Genomic DNA, 19,789 nt, shown 5'->3' with positions numbered 1-19,789 from the left:
CAAAGCATTGAGACTTGTAGTTTTCAAGAAAAATTCGAAAAAGTCAAACATTGACGACGACAACGACTGACGGACAATCACTCATATGATAAGCTCCGGTCGACAGCGGAGCTAAAAAAATAGTATCGTGGCAATAAAGTATTTTGGTGAGTAAAAACATCAGTATGTTAATATAGCTGCAAGCACACATGATCAGCTGAAGTTAATTGAACCATATTGCTACGAATATACTATTGGAGACACACCCACCTACACATACAATAAGCCCAATGAGTATAAAGGTATATTGGTCATGCATGTATGAATGGATGTATGTGGTTTTGAACAGGTTGATATGTGTCAATGAGGTCTTTATATATTCAGTATAATGTATTGTCTATTTATGTTCTCCAAAAATGTTGTTGTGGGATTGGTTGTTAGTGATACGCCCACCCCACTCTGATAAATGCTACGAGGGGCATTCAATAAGTAATGTTCCTGATCCATTTCTCATAGCAGTAGAGTAATGAAACTTGGCACAGTTATTAGTCTTTCTATACATAGGAACCACCCAGAGTTATGCATTTCTCCCATTGATGCATCTCTGGACACCGTTTTTGTAGAACACCCCAGGCTGGTCCTCCAACCACGTCGTAACTTCAGAAATCAAGGCTGCATCATCTGTTTCTGATCTGGCGACATGCATGTTGTTCTATTTCTAATGATATCTTCAGTTTTTTATTCGTGCAATGTGAATTGCTAACAGCGGGGCTATTTCAGCCGACAGGCTGCTTGTTTATATAAGCCACCTGTTTATAGGAATTAATCTGTGGATATAAATAGCCGAGTCTGCAAAAAACATAAATGCATCATTTAACATCTGTTGTCTGTAATTTATTTTTCTTCTAATTCAATTTAAAATTCTCTTATTTGTGAAAATATACTCAGTGTACGTCCATATTTGCTCCATTAAAATAAAACTCAATCAGGAGATATGAGAGAAGCTTATATTGGATAAATGATATACCTATGGATAATATTTTAATAATATTTCTCAGGAAACCGAAATACTGGTTTTAGTGGGTATCCATCTGACAGTGCCAGAAAACTGAATTATTGGTTTTGGTGGGAATCCATCTGACAGTGCCAGAGAACTGAATTAATGGATTTGGTGGGCATCCAATTGACAGTGCCAGAGAACTGAACTATTGGTTTTGGTGGTAACCCATCTGACAGTACCCGGGAACTGAAATACTGGTTTTGGTGGGAATTCATCTGACAGTGCCAGAGAACTGAAATACTGGTGTTGGTGGGCATGCATCTGACAGTGCCAGAGAACTAAATACTGGCTTTGGTGGGCATCCATCTGACAGTAACAGAGAACTGACATACTGGTTTTGGTGGGAATTCATCTGACAGTGACAGAGAACTGGACTATTCGTTTTGATGTGAATCCATCTGACAGTGCCAGAAAACTGAATTATTGGTTTTGGTGGGAATCCATCTGACAGTGCCAGAGAACTGAATTAATGGATTTGGTGGGCATCCAATTGACAATGCCAGAGAACTGAACTATTGGTTTTGGTGGTAACCCATCTGACAGTACCCGGGAACTGAAATACTGGTTTTGGTGGGAATTCATCTGACAGTGCCAGGGAACTGAAATACTGGTGTTGGTGGGCATGCATCTGACAGTGCCAGAGAACTAAATACTGGCTTTGGTGGGCATCCATCTGACAGTAACAGAGAACTGACATACTGGTTTTGGTGGGAATTCATCTGACAGTGACAGAGAACTGGACTATTCGTTTTGATGTGAATCCATCTGACAGTGCCAGGCAACTGAAATACTGGTTTTGGTGGGCATGCATCTGACAGTGCCAGAGAACTAAATACTGGCTTTAGTGGGCATCCATCTGACAGTAACAGAGAACTGACATACTGGTTTTGGTGTGAATTCATCTGACAGTGCCAGGGAACTGAAATACTGGTTTTGGTGGGAATACATCTGATAGTGCCAGAGTACTGAACTATTGGTTTTGGTGGGAATCCACCTGACAGTGCCAGCGAACTGAAATACTGGTTTTGGTGGAAATCCATCTGACAGTGCCAGGGAACTGAAATACAATGTACTGGTTTTGATGTGAATCCATCTGACAGTGCCAGGAAACTGAACTATTGGTTTTGGTGGGAATGCACCTGACTGTGCCAGGAAACTGAATTATTTGTATTGGTGGGAATCCATCTGACATTATCAGGGAAATGAAATACTGGTTTTGCTGGGAATCCATTCAACAGTGCCAGAAAACTGAATTATTGGTTTTGGTGAGGATCCATCTGACTGTGCCAGTGAACTGAACTACTGGTTTTCGTGGGAATCTATCTGACTGTGCCAGAGAACTGAAATACTGGTTTTGGTGGGAATCCATCTGACAGTGCAAGGGAACTGAAATACTGGTTTTGGTGGGAATTCATCTGACAGTGCCGAGGAACTGAAATACTGGTTTTGGTGGGAATCCACCTGACTGTGCCAGAAAACTGAAATATTGGATTTGGTGGGAATACATCTGACAGTGCCAGGGAACTCAAGTACTGGTTTTAATGTGAATCCATCTGACAGTGCCAGAAAACTGAAATATTGGATTTGGTGGGAATACATCTGACAGTGCCAGGGAACTCAAGTTATGTTTTTGATGTGAATCCGTCTGACAGTGTCAGAAAACTTAAATATTGGTTTTGGTGGGAATCCATCTGACAGTGCCAGAGAACTGAAATACTGGATTTGGTGGGAATCCATCTGACTGTGCCAGAGAACGGAAATACTGGATTTGGTGGGAATACATCTGACAGTGCCAGGGAACTGAAGTACTGGTTTTGATGTGAATCCATCTGACAGTGCCAGAGAACTGAAATACTGGTTTTGGTGGGAATACAATTGACAGTACCAAAAAACTGAAATACTGGATTTGGTGGGAAACTATCTGACAGTGCCAGAGAACTGAACTATTGGTTTTGGTGGGAATCCATCCGGAGTACCAGGGAATTGAAGTACTGGTTTTGATGTGAATCCATCTGACAGTGCCAGAGAACTGAATTATTGTTTCTAGTGGGAATCCATCTGACAGTGTCAGGGAACTGAAATACTGGTTTTGGTGGGAATCCATCTGACAGTGCCAGGGAACTGAACTATTGGTTTTGGTGGGAATCCATCTGACAGTGCCAGGGAACTGAAATACTGTTTTTTGTGGGAATCCATCTGACAGTGCCAGAGAACTGAAGTACTGGTTTTGGTGCGAATCCATCTGACAGTGCCAGAGAACTGAACTATTGGTTTTGGTGGGAATCCATCTGGTAGTACCAGGGAACTGAAATACTGGTTTTGGTGGGAATTCATCTGACAGTGCCAGGGAACTGAACTATTGGTTTTGGTGGGAATCCATCTGACAGTGCCAGAGAACTGAACTATTGGTTTTGGTGGGAATCCATCTGGTAGTACCAGGGAACTGAAATAATGGTTTTGGTGGGAATCCACCTGACTGTGCCAGAGAACTGAAATATTGGATTTGGTGGGCATGCATCTGACAGTGCCAGAGAACTGAATTATTGATTCTGGTGGGAATCCATCTGACAGTGCCAAATAGATATATATGTTAATTCGATGAGATACAGCAATTCATTTGCATAGTTATAGTTATAGTGTTAATATTCAGATTACAAGACCGATTATAGGTACTACATAGTTACATGATTTTAGTGACGATTACATATATGTGATTATGTTGATGCGACTGTTACAAGTATCAATGCAAATACGACTGGATGATTATATTGTGTGATACAGTTAAGTGGTTACTAGTACGACAGTGATACGAATACGATAGCAACTACCATTAGAATAGAATAGTACTTGATTAACACCGTAAAGAAAATATTACTACATCAATGAAGTTGAAAAATATTAATACCATCGGGTACAGTTAAAGCGTGGTGGTAGTCACGCAGCGAGTATTCGAATTTCATGTAAATGAACAATGTATTTTACACGCGTTGTATACGTTGCTATCATACGAGTATCATATTGAACAGGACGTGGCACGACAACTGCCGCCCTTTAAGTAGTTAACGTTATACTGTAGTATATGAATGCATTATTGAAGGGAAACCTTTATGTGTGAACACAATATTAGAGTAATAAATGTATATATTCATTACGGAATGATAACTGCTGTGTTTGCATCACAATTATTTTCGAAGCTCTTCATCATCACCCAGTGATTATTTCTCAATATGGATTGAAATTCAGTTTTGACCTCAGAGAGCCCTGGATCTGTACAAAAACCAGATCGATCATTTGATAACTAAAACCAGCCATCTTTTCTTTTGGCAATAATGTGTCTTACATATGCAACGCAAAATACAAACACAGGAATTATGTGTACCAGATACAGTGATATAATTAATTGTTGGGCTTAAGCCATTCAAAAATTGGTATATGTAAAACAGGTATATTGACGAGTAGATAGTTTGTAGCAATTTATGTTCAACTACAGGTCAAGGAGTGGACAGAAAATTTTATATTCATAATGGAGAGTAAAAACAAAACATTGTGTAGATTCGCTAAAAGGTTCTACAAGAACAGGTAGGTTAGACATATATTTATTTGTTATTTCTAAGACCAACATTGTATAAAACAGAACTCCTTTAGTGAGCCTAAAAGGATTTTCTCGCATTCAACAAGTATTAGAAACACCACAAGCTTCATGCAATTTACTCAATTTTGACCAACACTTTGGGTTTATATCTGAAATTGTAACTATTATTCTCTTGTTTGCTAACCCTACAATAACGGGCGTGTTTTTTTTTTGCCATTTACGAGGAAAGTACTCTTTGTTTGTTCGTAACAATGCCAGATTGCTAGTTTCTTTGGTCTCAACAATACTCATTTACTAGGAGAGGACTGTTCTCGGAACTAGGTTGTTCTCACATGACTTGAGTGAAAAGCACAACAATCTCCTCACTATTTAAAAATGGTACATTTTTTTAAGCACCCTGGATTTGAACGATTTTCAGATCAACAAGCTGTGTGAATGCATGGTCACTTTTCAGAATCAGCTAAGCAGGTGGTTTGTGGCTGAAAGCAACATGTAGTCTACTGTGATATCTACATGAATTGGGTGTGATTACTACAGGTCATTGACACATTGTCCTTCTATACCAAGGGAATTACATAACACACATACAACAATTACATTACAACAATTGACAAATCTGATATTGAAAACACTGTAGACATTCTGAAAACAAAAGATATACAATCACTAATTCATTTGGCAAAATATATCTTTGAGTGCTTCAATTTAAGAAATGACACTCATAAACAAATACTACCAGTTGTGTTATAATATTTATAATTGGTATAACTCATTAAGATATCTTTTCTGTTCTCCCTGTTTTTTATTTTATTATGTTTTCATTTTGTCTTCATTAGTATTTTGTCTTGCCATTTTGTATGTATCTGAAACTTTATTGTATTTTAAAAATCCAGATTCTGAAGAGGATATGATTTCAATAAAGGCATAATTATTATTATTACACTGTGACAACACAACCATGATGGGGCTGCAAAAAAAAACACCTTTGTTAAAGTACAGGCTGAGGATGTGTACTAGAACCTCAACCCTAAACAGGCTATCAACAACGGGAGGGTCGTCACCGTATTGTAAACCGTATTGCTGTCTTCTATTACTAATCTTCTAAGGGAATTGAGTCCCAAGCGACAATAAACACACACTAAAAATGCAAAGGCTTGTTTGTAAACAATGACACACTATGGCCATCTGACGCATGCACAGGTGATGACTCTCCTGCTTTAACTATCTGAACAAAAGTGGGGAAATATATCAAATAACCAAAACTTTCTCATGGTGTTTCATTTGGTTTTTGCTTCATTATTGGTCATTTCTTGGTTGCTTTATTTACTGGAACATTGAAAACACCAGTTTTTACTCAAATTCTAAACAAAGTTCTAACAACATACTTGGACAACCAGTGTGTGCACAAGCACATTTGTCACCAAGAAATGTTGTGTTTCACATCAAAAACCACCTTGATGTTGTGTTTCACATCAAAAACCACCTTGATGTTGTGTTTCACATCAAAAACCACCTTGATGTTGTGTTTCACATCAAAAACCACCTTGATGTTGTGTTTCACATCAAAAACCACCTTGAAGTTGTGTTTCACATCAAAAACCACCTTGATGTTGTTTCACATCAAAAACCACCTTGATGTTGTGTTTCACATCAAAAACCACCTTGATGTTGTTTCACATCAAAAACCACCTTGATGTTGTGTTTCACATCAAAAACCACCTTGATGTTGTGTTTCACATCAAAAACCACCTTGATGTTGTGTTTCACATCAAAAACCACCTTGATGTTGTGTTTCACATCAAAAACCACCTTGATGTTGTGTTTCACATCAAAAACCACCTTGATGTTGTGTTTCACATCAAAAACCACCTTGATGTTGTGTTTCACATCAAAAACCACCTTGATGTTGAAAAATGCATGAAATTTTAAAAGGAATGTCCAATTTCACAGAGAAACTTGTGCAAAAATAAAGCTCTAAAACCAAAGAACAGAGAATGATTTTTATTGGTGTGTGTGACTGTATTATATATATGCTTGATAATATAAACAAATATGCATTTACCACTTGACTGTACTGCAAATATTTCATATAATCACTAAACAAAGCTGGATTGTATTTTAAAACCTGTGCATTTGCATTTGAAAATTACAAGACGTTTGAATGTTGTAAATGAATGCATAAATTAAACAATATATCCCATTCTTACAAATATCAGGAACTGTTTGACGACAAGCAAATGTGTGATTTCAGAACCCAGTAGATATCTTGATTCTATGAATGCCTACCCAAGCCAGTTTAACTATCTAAATGACATCCAACATATTATGACTGGGCCACACTGAGTTAGTATTGGGACTCGTACTTAATAGACCATTTTCCGTTCACTGCGAGAATCACATGTTGTGTGTGAAATCGAACATAAAAACAGGACAAACAAAGGTCATAGCGTAGTAGTTGCGTCAAACATCGCGTGGGATACGACAAACACAAAAATATTTTAAGAGGCATTTTCATGCTTAAAAATGTGCTGTACACATTTTGATGATAATCAATTTTGATTACGTGAGAGTTTTCAAAAGCAATATTCCTCTGTCGAAGATCGGCCGGTTGATGTGAGCTAGAAATAAAGAAATTTGAGTTCAAAATCAAATCGTTCGTTTTTTGCGGCAGTTGTTCGACGTACGTCTTTCATGCATCTCCCGAGATCTCGCAGTTGAACGGAAAATCACCTATTGCTCAGCCAAACATATCATCATATCCAGGAGGAGGAAGGTGATCTGGATCTGGTCCAGATCGGTAGGCTGAGTCTGGTCCATGTCCTGGAGGTCCAAATGGATCAAATCTGGCTCCTGGAGGAACGGCACCCCTGACAAGAGAAACAAGCGAATATGAATGGACATGCAATAGATTACAGCATATTTTAATATGCAAATGAGGATGGAGGTCAATTTCAGTTTTCATCTCAGGATTAAAGGGGAGCAGAGGTGTGGCTTTTGACACTCTGTACATGAAATTTGAGATCTATGAATGAATTCTGTCGATAAGTGCTGCGAAATGCTTTAAATATCGGGTATAAAACGACAAACGTCCGCTTTTCCTGGCGTCATTTCGCCTCTAGAGGGCCAGTCAAATGACGTCATCAGTGAACACTGATAATTGAACCCATTCATGCTAGTACGTCAATCCCATAGAAATGCTACTATGAAAGACCTTGTTAACTGACTACTTAAAAGTTGAAACATGGCGAGGTGTTGTGTTATGAATGTCATAACGATTCATGTTATGTTTCTCGAAATCCCAAATAAAAAATCACGTTGTTGGTTGCAAAAAATCGGCAGAAGAACTAACCTAAAAATGAAGACACATACAGCGTTCTGGCTATAGTAAACAGTGAGTGAATAAATATTGTACGAGTTAAAACTAAATGAGAAATATGCTAATATCACTTGAACTACAGTAATCATTTCCCCTAACACAACACTGTGAATGAAGAATGCTATTCCCTCGATTGAACACAATACTGTTCACATGGCAGTCTGAACAGAATGTACCCAGTACTACAGGGACACTATCATTGAATAGTTGACACTATGAATGTTTGCCAGTTTTTAAAAATCTGCTGTAAGCTAATTGTTCATTTCCAGGTTCTAAATTCAAACAATTGTCAAAATTATCAAAATTACCATTAGCAAGGTCTAGGTTTATTGCGTTTGAATGAACTGCATGCACAGTGTGTGCGATTTAGGTATAGACAAACAGGATACAATAAAAGAACAATACACACATGTACAGTTCTGGTGACAGTGCCAGTTTAAAGAAAGTATTCCCTTCGGGTCTCAATGACGTATGGATAGAGCACATACTGTAGAATACTTTATTTTCGCTTGGAATTTATTTTCGCTATTTTCGCTGAAGGGATGATTCCGTGAAAATAAAATCCAGCGAATATACATTTTTTCCTATATTTTACATTAATCTCAACAAAAATCAGTGAAAACAAATTCCAAGCAAAACGCCCAAAATACCTTTTCAGCGAAAATTAATTCCAGCAAAAATAAAGTATTCCACAGTAGTATATTTACACACTACATTGAATCAAGTCTTGAATGTTGTCGAGCAATTCGGTTGACAGAAATAAAGTACCTGGGAAGTCTTCCTGGTATTCCAGCACTAGGATCTGGGATTCCACCTCTTGGAAAACCGGCTCTCATTGGATCCATGAACATTCCAGTTCCACCTGGATGGAATGGATCCAGGTCTCCTGTCCCAATATCCAATGGATTATTGGGTTCACCCCTGGAAAAAAACACTTGTACTTGTACAAATAATACAGTGGGGATTTACGCTGTAAAATAAATAGACATTTATGGCATTTGTATAGTAAATTAGATAATAGAAACAAAATTCAAAATCACTAACAACTTTGGAAGAAATCTTGATGTATCAGACTAACTTTTTTTATTCTGAGATGAATCCTATTGAAGTGCATATATAGATATACACCATTACGTTGAATTTTTGAATCAAGTCTCTACAAAATTGGTCTAGGAACACCTAGGAAATAATGTCAGATGGATGGATGGATGAAGTTTAAAATGTAATTTCTCATTTTCAAAATAAGAAAAAAGTCCTTACCATTCTGGTTGTCTTTCAGCATGAGGCCTCCTAGGTGGCCCTGCTCTTAAAGGATCGTTAGCATAGGGTCTGTATCCTTGTTGGTTGCCTGGCAACCTCTCATCTATAAGAGTGGAGCTTCCTTTTGATGTTTTTGAGTCTTGTTTTCTGAGATCACTTATGATTTCTGTTTCGAATTTTTCATGTAACTCATCCAAATTTTTGAAAACACTGAAACAAAAAATATTATTTGAATATTTATGAAGAATCCAAATGTTGTTTTATTATTTGCTATTAAACGAACACATTTAACACTAGCAGTAGTTTACACTAGAATATCAATAGATGAACAGAAAAGTTAAAATGTTGATGATAGATAAGCATCTAAAGATGTTCTAAAACTATTCAATACTTGATTGTGTCATTTATTGATTATTGATTATTGAAAATACATTGGAATATGCAAATTTAGTCATCACAGCAATGTCGGTTGTTAATTTCAACCAGTTTTAAGCATGTTCCATTTAAGATAGAGCTGTGAAATTCTTCCTAGAGTAAGTAGATATACTTATAGATTATAGATTATATAAAAAAAGTTAACTTTGATTAAGATGCGCCAAAAATGATTAACATCCATATTTTTTTCTACATTCTAATTAGATTAGATTACTTACTATCAAACTTAGAAATATTGTCAGGATAAAACTGAAGTTATGTAACTGTTTTACTATCTTTGCGATTGAGGTTGACAATCTGGAACCATTCTGGCATGCTCGCCAGTGTATGCAAATGGTGCAATTTGAGAAGCAGTGGCAGGTTGGAAAAATGAATGAGTAGTTTGTATTGGACTAGGGGCGACAAGACTGACTCCTGGCAAGTTATTGAAAAGGTAAGCTAGTTAACCAAATAATCAGTAATGGTAAAGTCAAAGGGCGACAGTCGTCGTGTCGCATCCTGTTCGATATGGGGACTCATAGCGACGTATACAATGCATGTAAAATACATTGTTTATTTACATGAAATTCGAACACGCGCTGCGCGATGACTACCGCGCTTTAAGGCAGTGGCCTAGTGAGAGTTGTATGACTGAGTTAATGTTATAGCCTTTGTGTTGGTGAAATTGGTGTGTGCAACAGGTGTAAACCATATTGCTGTTTTCTATTACTAATCTTCTAAGTGAAGCGAAAATGTGCTATCTTAAAGTGCCTGTGCAATGCCCACCCTCACGTTTCCCATTTTAGATCTGTGTCCCATTGAAATGGGCAGTTATTGATTTTTTTGCCGAAAATGATTACTCGTATCCAAGTAAATTTAGGATATTTCTCGTGTTCTAGTCACGCCACCTATCCTGAAACGGTCGACTGTTTCCAGATTTCCGACTCTCGCCGAAAGTGCGCCACCAAATGCCAAAATGTGAGAGGAAGTCATACCCCCGAGCCGTAATAACACTGGTCATTCAGTATACTTTTAAACGATATATATTTTTCGGTCGGCGTTTTTTTTTCTTTTTTCTTTTTGACTATTTTAATTTTTTGAGAGAGAGTTTTTAGATGTTGTGTTGTGGGCAGTTGCAGTGAAACGTATAGTCATAGTGTAAGTATTCACACGTTTCTAATCGACCCGAAGGTGCGACATCAGTGGACGAAAGCCACTTAACCTCAGATTCATTTTTTTTTTTTTGGAGAAACTGTCGTCGTCCATGAAAAAAACAACGTCGACAACATAAACCTGGCGCAACACTTTTGAAAGAAATAGATTCCGGACCATGATCACCGAGGTGGATTTCAGAAGAGAGAGACGTCTGGCAAGTGTTTCAAATGAGTTGACTTTTTTGCGATTCTGATTATCGTTTTATAGAGACCATTTAGTCCCTGTTAGGTAAAAGGTAGCAATAATTTTGACAGTGACACGAAAACGAAGCGTCGGACAAACAGGAAATTACACAGCCCTTACACACTGCTAATTGTTTTCATTTTCGAAGGCTAAAAGTTCCTGAATTGTTTGGTGATTGGTGTTGAATGTCAAATTCACACCTCTGTTCTTTTTTTACCTCCATGCTTGCAGCTTGATCTGCGTAATAATTTATGAAATAAGAATCCGGGCTTGGTCAATGTGTTTCCACCAAATAAAGTTTTAATATGATGTTATAATTATGACAATCACGTCATGGATCACGCTAACTCAAATCCACTCTGAATTTATTGGTATGTGTGTCGTTCTCGATTATTTTTGTTATCCAATTAAACGCCACTTTTAACGCACTTGCCCTCGTCGTGTCCCAACGCGTTCACCTATTTCAACAAAATTTCAATTTATTTCCACGCGGCTGTCATTTATTTAGTAACTGTGATTTGTCGTTTTTTTAAGTATTTTATAGTGATCACTATAGTCTAATGTTTAGAATGTCAAAATATGTTCTCTTTTATTTTAATTTTGAAAGTTTTACTCAGACGATCGATGAAATACAACAGCGTAGTGACGTGCCTAGTAACCTGCTAAATAACGAGATAATTCCGACGTCAAATTCTATTTTGTCCAGTGACAGTGCACAAACGTGCGCCGGTGACGATCACGGTGACCAGCTACACCAGCACGGACATATTTCGCATCTAACTCAATCCCATGCAACAAAAATTGATACTATGTGTTCATTATGGTCCATTCCTCCTCGACGAACAAGTACATAAGTGAAAGTTTTGTCAAAGACGAGAAAACTGCACAAGAAATTTGCCTTATTTACACGTTTCGGCAATGCAAGCTGTCATGCGACTTCCCCTTCTGACGTCACAAGGGGAATTTCTGTATGCAAATGAGAAGCTAATGAGGAGCCTCGTTTTAAAATACACAAAATAAAGTTGCCGTAGATTGAGTTTAAAACACATTTTTTCACTTAAAAAAATAATTCATGCTTAGAAACATGAAAATTAATAATATTTATGTATCAATGGATAATTTTAGGCGTGAAAATAGCAGCCATTTCACAGGCACTTTAATATCATGTGTGCTGAGTTTGCAATAATGATGTTGTACATTTGATATTACCACATCTGTCTACAGTCATTTTAGTGGAAATCGGGTTCAAATAATCAATTATGTGAGTATAATATCGTTGCAAGGCTACTACATTTGGATTAATTGTTGTTTTGTCGTTGCTTTGATTATTGTGTGCTTGGAATTAACTGCTGTTTATCGCAATTGTACCATTTTATGTCGTTTGTCTTTGTCGTGTATATTCATATGCTTGAAGAGTGAATCACCATGTGTGATCTTTGGAAGATATCGTATTATATCACATCGTTTCGTGTCATCTATTCATAATTGCATCTGATTTCTTGGTAAACTGAGACTATTGACTTTTCAGATGAGTATTTAGATACAGTCACTGTTGAATTGTATATACTATAAATTACATTACACACTAGTGTTTTGTTCGTTGCCTTCCAGTTTATCATAGACAATATATGCATTTCCTGTGTCAATGATATACACACATTCAGTATTGTATCTTATAAAGTGATGGACTCATTTTTGATGCAATAATTCTGCATACCAATTTAGTATTGTTACCGTAAAATTTGTATGTATAGATGACCTTCCCCACCGTATGCGATGATCTTCCGACCATATGCAATGATCTTCTCAACCTTTTTTTATTGTCTATCTATTCTATCTAATGCTATGATCTGTCCGACACATGTAATGATATCCCTAACCGATGCTACGATCTGAATGCCCTTACATATACAGGGCAAACCATGTGTAGTTTAACTATGTTTTTTTCATTGACTCACAGAAAATATACCATCCCATCACGTTATGTTACCAACAGTGTCATTCTACATCTGCCAAAAACAATTCTAACTGACAAGTCTACCAATGAGGTACCGGTAATAAATATTAGGTTACGTGAATAATTGTAACAAATGATACCGTGGGTCAAAGTTCAAATAAAAGTTCAGTACCTCTCATAATTATTAAGATGTTGTGAATTCACATAGTTGTTGACGTCAATTGAAAGATTACAAACTTTCTCATCTTTCAGCCTCTGAAAGACAGAAATACAAACTTTGACTGAATACATTTGACATGCAATAATGAAATATTGCTGAAATAAATCATCTGATATTTACATGAAATACATAAATATATCTAATAGCATATTTTTCAAGAAGGCAGGGTTTGTACCGGCGATAAATGGCATGTTTTTTTTGTTTTTTCAAAAAACTGGTGATTAGCAATTTGTGATAGATAAACTGAATATGGCAAGAAATATTTACTACATTTTACTTTTATTAACAGGTCATTGTCGAAACGTAGTCTACACATGGTCATCGTGGTCTACGCATCCACAACATTTTCACGAGGGTTGATATCCAAGCTGTATCATATAAAAACCATTACTAGTATTCATTAAGCAATGATCAAAGACCAAGTTTTAAATTAGTTTCATTTTGAAGGGGTGGGCGCTTTGCCGAATGTGACCTTGAATATAAAAATTGTGCTGGGGGGGGGGGGGTCTTGACCGGGCATGGGCACTAACGCAGTCGAGTACGGTATTTGATTTATGTTGGGGTAGTGGCATTCCAGCTATAATATTAGGAGACAGCATGATTCAGGTTTAGGCCTGGGAGCTTCACCTTTTCATCACCAGACTTTCTCGCCCATATTTGTCTGCCCTTATTTTTTTGTATTCTTCAATATTTCTGAAAATAAAAGCTATGTTTGCAGCCAACAGACAACATTTTAGTAAATTTTCAGTATTTACTCAATCCATTTGGTTATAATCGTCCCAATCTTTTGAAGAAAAGTGCAGACACTACAAACTGTACTATTTTGTGAATTTGTGATGAAATTAGGGAACTGGTGTGAAAAGGTTAAAAGGTGACTGGCACAAGGTAGTTGACATTAAGATATTTAAAACATTACTGTGAAAACTACAACAGGGATGTTATTGTCAGATATACATGTGAAACAAATTAAAAACAATCATGGTATGTAATCTTTAACAACTATTCTCATTTTTGGTTTACTCCTTGTTGCTATAGAATATTTCCAAAGATGCAATAAAGTTGTTGCCCAGCCCATTTGAATCGTGGTTACAAATTTATTTTTATGAAATGTGATGCTTAACAACACTAGATGACAATGACAGACAATCAGTCAAACTATAAGCTTAACATCAGCTGACATCTATATGTAAGCTAAAAAAACCACACAGATCCAACGCAACACAAACAATAACAAATCCCAAGGCTGCAGCATCATTGTACTAAAGACTGCCCTCAAGTGGTGCATCCTCATTACCAAGTTACCATTACCAAGATGACAAAAAGACAAAAAAAAATGCATTTTTTTAAAAGAAACTTTGGACCAGAAACAGATTTTTTGATTGGCCTAAATTAGCTGTGATTTCAACAGGAAACACAGCACAGATGAAATCAAAATTTAATTCTAAAAATGTGTGGTCAATTTGAATGACAAGTTAAAGATGTTTTTCTAAATCAACTAAATCTCACCACCAGAGGGCAGTATAACACAAACATACCTGGTACTCACCATAAGATGTACAAGCAATGTGCCATCAATCGGTATAGCTTTGAGTAAATAGTTGTCATGGTTACTATTTGGTTGATACCGCAGGGTATAACAGTCTTGAGATGTGTTCCAATCTCTCGGCAGAAGCTCAGATTTCTTCACATCAGTTTCATTGGTGGGAACCTGTTGATTTAAATGAAGTCGAGAATACATTGATCATATAACATAGCAAAACTGTGAAGGCCTTGCCAAAATTACTGGGCTTCCACAATGAGCCATAATGGCTAATACTACAATATTTTTTTAGCCAATGACTACCCAGCTTCTTTAGCTACTTGGCAAAAGCAAGAAGATAACAACAGAATACAACAGTGAAGTTTAATATACAGTGAATTTCAGAAAGCCATGATTTTTTTATATAAAAGATTGATAAATCGTTTATAAATTATAATTAACGATTGAGAACAACTTTGAACCAAGTAAAAGTGAATCTAAAGCAATGAATATCATCTGCACAGAATTCCTTAACGGTTAGACTTATCATGAAAATTAATTGCAATTTAAATATTCAGAACCAAACTTTAGTGATGATATTTCTTGTATTATTCATAACATATATCTGTGAATTATTAGTTATAAGGATTTTGAAATCATTTGAATCTATATTCCACATAAATGAGCCATGATTGAAGGAAAGATGTAGAGACTCATGGGTAATAGGCATTACCAAAAGTCTCACTAAAGTATACAAACTTCTGCAGATTTGACTGAAACGCCAGGGTCTTTAGGGTAAATGTTTTATAAATTTCTAAAAAAAACTTTCATGGATTTATGAAATTCAGTATACCTTTCTACGAAAGACATGTTTTCAATTTTCTAATAATAAATGCTCAAGTAGTATTTTTTAATAGTCATTCATTTCAAAAATTATATACTTGTTGTCTGAATATTAATTTACCAATGGCAACTGGCACAGAATAGTTGATGTCAGGATCTTCACAAAATTACAGTAAAAACTACAATCGGGATGTTATTGTCAGATATACATTTCCCTTTATGTGAACATGTGTGCAAGGTGATCTGGTGAAAACTGAAAGCTACTAGTTTCATGAGTATAAAACAGGTCCTGGTGAATTAATATGGTAAATCAATTCACAATGGCTTAAAGCATACAAAGCTATGGTGAGTACAATTTACCTAACTTGATGGTACATCTGTACATTCTGGAAAATGTAACAATCTATATTCTGAGGAAAGTGAGATAGCCATTATCACATAAGACCTTAAAACTGTATTCTCAGAAAAGTGAAATAACAAACACACATACGGCCTTGAAAAATCTAAAGTTAGGTTAATGTCATCCATCCATTTAGTTGTGAGGGAGGGCAGCCACAACTTACCATAGAAGAAAAGTGCACATTGATTAAAAAAATTGGTCAACTCTTAAGATGATACATGTAAGTAAATTCTAATAAATGTGTATAATCCTACATGAAATACCTTTTGTTTTCTGAGTGAACTTTGCGAATTTGTAAAAAATAATAGAATTTCTTTTGACATGTACATTGTATTAACTCTACTTTATATAAATAGTAAATATTTCCCACTGAATTTGTATAATAGGTGATTTTCCGTTCAACTGCGAGATCTTGTGAAATGCATGAAAGATGTGCGATTTGATTTTGAACTCGAATTTCTTTATTTCGTAGCTCACATCAACCGGCAGATCTTTGACAGAAGAATATTGCTTTTGAATACCATTACTTCATCGAAATTGCCTATCATCAAATGTGTACAGCACATTATTAAGCAAGGAAATGCCCCCAAAATATTTTGTTCGCGTTTGTCGAATCCCACGTGATGTTTGACGCCACTACGACGCTATGACCTTTGTTTGTCCTGTTTTTACGTTTGATTTCACGCATAACGCGTGATTCTCACAGTCAACGGAAAATGGTCTATTCAGCGATCATATGAATTATGACACACAATGGATTTACCTAATACATGGGGTAGAACAAAAAACATAGCATACTTTAGCAGCAATATACCTGCTCTCACAAGTGAGACTTGTATAAAGAAAAATCCTTCAAAGATAGAAAATGCTATGACGTCTAATATGATGAGGCAGGGGATTACACAGAATGGCAATTCAGGATTTTGAAGTGAAAACTCAAATATGGTATAATTTCTCAAATATGAGGATAGATTTCAAAATCAGCATAAAAAATCAAATAATAAAAGCATTAGTAGCAATGTGTGACATTCCAGTACCTGTCTGATTTGTTGACTGTTTTACATAATGGAGAGATAAACACTTTCTAAGTCAGAGGCATCAAGCCGTCTAGTCTGACTCCAGGAGTGAATAACTATTCTGTGTGTGGGGGTTTGGCACTTTTGATATTTTTACATTTGTGATGCATAAATAGGTATTTTTTTGCTTTTAACTTGAGTTGGCCATTGATCATTGCCTCGAATGTTTGTCATTTTCACATTTTTGAGTTGGAAGCAAAAATGAAAAATGTACAGGTCAAAAATTTAACACATTTTGAGTTTTGGCTATGAATGCGCATCTGAATGAAAGTTTTAATGGTTGTGTTGATTTCTAGACAGAATACAGTATGAAAAGAAAGCTACGCTTTCATGACCACTTGAATGCATGGCAGGGAGCGCCCTCATGCCATGGCTATGCGCCCCTTACCCTGGGGAGCAGAATTTCTGGCAACCATAAAATTCTGATTGACCAAGGATCACATATGGCCACAGTCTTCAACTGTAACCTGTTTGATAGTAATTTTGGTCCCAAGAAAGCCATAGAATGCTCCATTTTAACTTAGAATTATCAAAAACACCACATCCACACCCTGGTAGGGAGAACCCTATCTCCCCCCACTTGGTGGCTCCGCTGAATAATTACAGTGCTTCCTCTTGCAGTTTTTTTCTAGAAAAAACCCTACATGGGCCAATTGGTTGAACAAGAAATCTGTGGTTTTCGAATCACATCAACAATGTTTGTGTTGGTGCTTTAATTATAGAAACATTGCATTTCAAAAAGAAGCAATAAAGTTATTATTGATAAATATCAACTTTTTGTACAATACCCATGACTCATGAAACCGGAAGTAACTAAAATTGAACATTATTTGTACAATATACGCACATTTTCTCCATATCCTACACACTTGAAGTCATTGTCAATCATACACCAGTGAAGGTAACACACTATTGCGTCGTTTGCGGAAACAATCTGTGATGCTACACTGGAATACAGCAACTCCAAACCAGCCATTTTCATCTGCAAATGACTTGGTAATTCGCAGCTGGGCATTCAAAAAAAACAAGAGCAGATACGAAACTAGAATAATAATAAAAATACACAGAAAACATATTCAATTGATAAACTATATTACTGTGTATATTTAGAATTATTCGTGATATCATATTTTTACACGAATTATGGGCTGTATATTGACATCGAAATGCAAATCACGAAAGGAAAATAACTGTGTCACGTGATACATTATGGCGTCCAAGAAACCTGGATTTTGATAACATTACGGCATTTTGACACATTTTCTCCGCTGTCCGCGATCGATGATTGGTCAAGCTATTGCATCGCATGCCTCTTGCATTCATGACTTAAATTAAGGTATGTTTACCAGTCAATTGTTGTTGCTTTTAGTCCATAAATCGTCTGATCGTCGTGGTCGCTCCTTCAACCAAACCCCCACAGTGACTGAGCTGCGTACACGTTTCGTGTGCAGCTCTGCTCGAAATTACTTCTGGACCCGATGTTTACATCGCTGGACCCCATAAAACAACGATCAGTCATTTAGTTTATACACCGGCCAATTGTTACGATTAATAATAACTTTCATAAACACTACTTGTGCTTCAATGACAACAAGGGCTGGATTCTTTGGTCCCAAATATATACACCCTATCGGTTTATTTCAAGATATCCTTGTCCAGACCCGATCACCGCGGTCGGTCTGCACGTGGTCACGTTCCTATGTTGTCGCACTAACCCCTAATAATTGGTATTATATGATCAATGTTGTGTGCGTTTATTGACACGAAACACGCAATTGTTTCCTCGACTGTTTTTAAATTGAATTAGTAATTATTTAGCAGCTCGTGTCGTTTTACTAGCAATATTTCCGCTCGTTCGATAAAACTAATTCAAAGTTCACACGACGAAAATAAACCATGTACACTGGGGCCCTCCTTCCTGACGATCGTCCCTGTCTGCTTGCAATTTTAAACACGGCATGCTTTCTGTGTTTGCTCACATTTTAGTTCACGCATTGATAATGTTTTGGATCAGTTAGTTAATTCATTGCATCATTTATAGCATGCATACGTTTTGAGCATGTAGCTACATATAACACATTGTTTTGGTTTTATTTCGGCTCCCTTTTTTTGCTCCTCTGCCAGGAAGGGTGGCTCTTTTAGGTGATATGTTTCAACGAAGAATGGTAAAGACAGACAGAAATACAACACAATGATGGGAGAAGGCTTAGATGAGGACTTCAGGTTAATTTCATTTGTTTTCATTTCCATACATTCTTTAAACTTTTTATTTCTTGAAAATAATCAATTTCATAGAAATGAACAAGATAGTTAACACATATGTTATCCCTTTATTATTAATTCTCTTACTAAAATGTTCACACAAGTTTTAAATTCAGGCATTATGCCACTACATTGGAACAGTAGTCTCATTATTCCTATTTTTAAGTCAGGTAACCCAAAGGACGCTAATAACTATAGAGGCATTGCCATTTCTAGTTGTGTATCTAAATTATATACTATGATGCTAAATACTAGATTAACTAAGTACTTACAAGAAACTAATCAAATAGTGGATAATCAGTTTGGCTTCAAGAAAAACCATCGTACAACAGATAATATTTATATTCTTAAATCCTTAATTAATAAATATGTCAATTGCAAACTGAAAAAATCAGGGAATTATTTGTTTTCATGTTTTATTGATTTCTCCAAA

At 36.3% G+C, this 19,789-nt stretch overlaps 2 protein-coding genes across 4 annotated transcripts in view; one reads left to right on the top strand and one right to left on the bottom strand.

The window, feature by feature from the left end:
• Positions 1-6,617: 6,617 nt before the first annotated feature.
• LOC100371510 (proteasome inhibitor PI31 subunit-like) lies at positions 6,618-18,090 on the bottom strand. The gene is made up of 6 exons (XM_002732240.4): positions 17,942-18,090; positions 14,803-14,964; positions 13,209-13,291; positions 9,268-9,477; positions 8,776-8,928; positions 6,618-7,498 (listed from the first exon to the last, which is right to left on the bottom strand). Exons 1-6 carry the CDS (start codon positions 18,074-18,076, stop codon positions 7,369-7,371), a joined length of 873 nt encoding a protein of 290 aa, XP_002732286.2. The 5' UTR covers positions 18,077-18,090; the 3' UTR covers positions 6,618-7,368.
• A 204-nt stretch (positions 18,091-18,294) lies between these two features.
• The window catches only part of LOC100371354 (uncharacterized), a 48,993-nt gene continuing 47,498 nt past the window's right edge, over positions 18,295-19,789 (top strand). For 2 of the 3 annotated variants that reach the window (XM_085507808.1, XM_006813378.3), the window contains exons 1-2: positions 18,295-18,430; positions 19,219-19,317. In XM_085507808.1, the coding sequence (XP_085363934.1) occupies positions 19,286-19,317 (32 nt within the window). In that variant the 5' untranslated portion in view covers positions 18,295-18,430; positions 19,219-19,285. The remainder of the gene's footprint in view (positions 18,431-19,218; positions 19,318-19,789) is intronic. The other variant, XM_085507807.1, reaches the window with a different exon arrangement.

The sequence above is a fragment of the Saccoglossus kowalevskii genome, chromosome 14 (assembly GCF_978046115.1).
Source record: "Saccoglossus kowalevskii chromosome 14, keSacKowa6.1, whole genome shotgun sequence".
NCBI classification, from domain to species: domain Eukaryota; kingdom Metazoa; phylum Hemichordata; class Enteropneusta; family Harrimaniidae; genus Saccoglossus; species Saccoglossus kowalevskii.
This window is presented reverse-complemented; position numbering and strand designations above follow the sequence as displayed.

Excerpts from the sequence above, each read along its gene's own strand:
- LOC100371510 (XM_002732240.4), bottom strand. The coding sequence starts at position 18,076 with ATGAAAATGGCTGGTTTGGAGTTGCTGTATTCCAGTGTAGCATCACAG. Across the intron at positions 13,292-14,802 it reads CATTGCTTGTACATCTTATG|AGGCTGAAAGATGAGAAAGT; the intron begins GTGAGTACCAGG and ends TCTGTCTTTCAG. Across the intron at positions 7,499-8,775 it reads ATACCAGGAAGACTTCCCAG|GGGTGCCGTTCCTCCAGGAG; the intron begins GTACTTTATTTC and ends TTCTCTTGTCAG.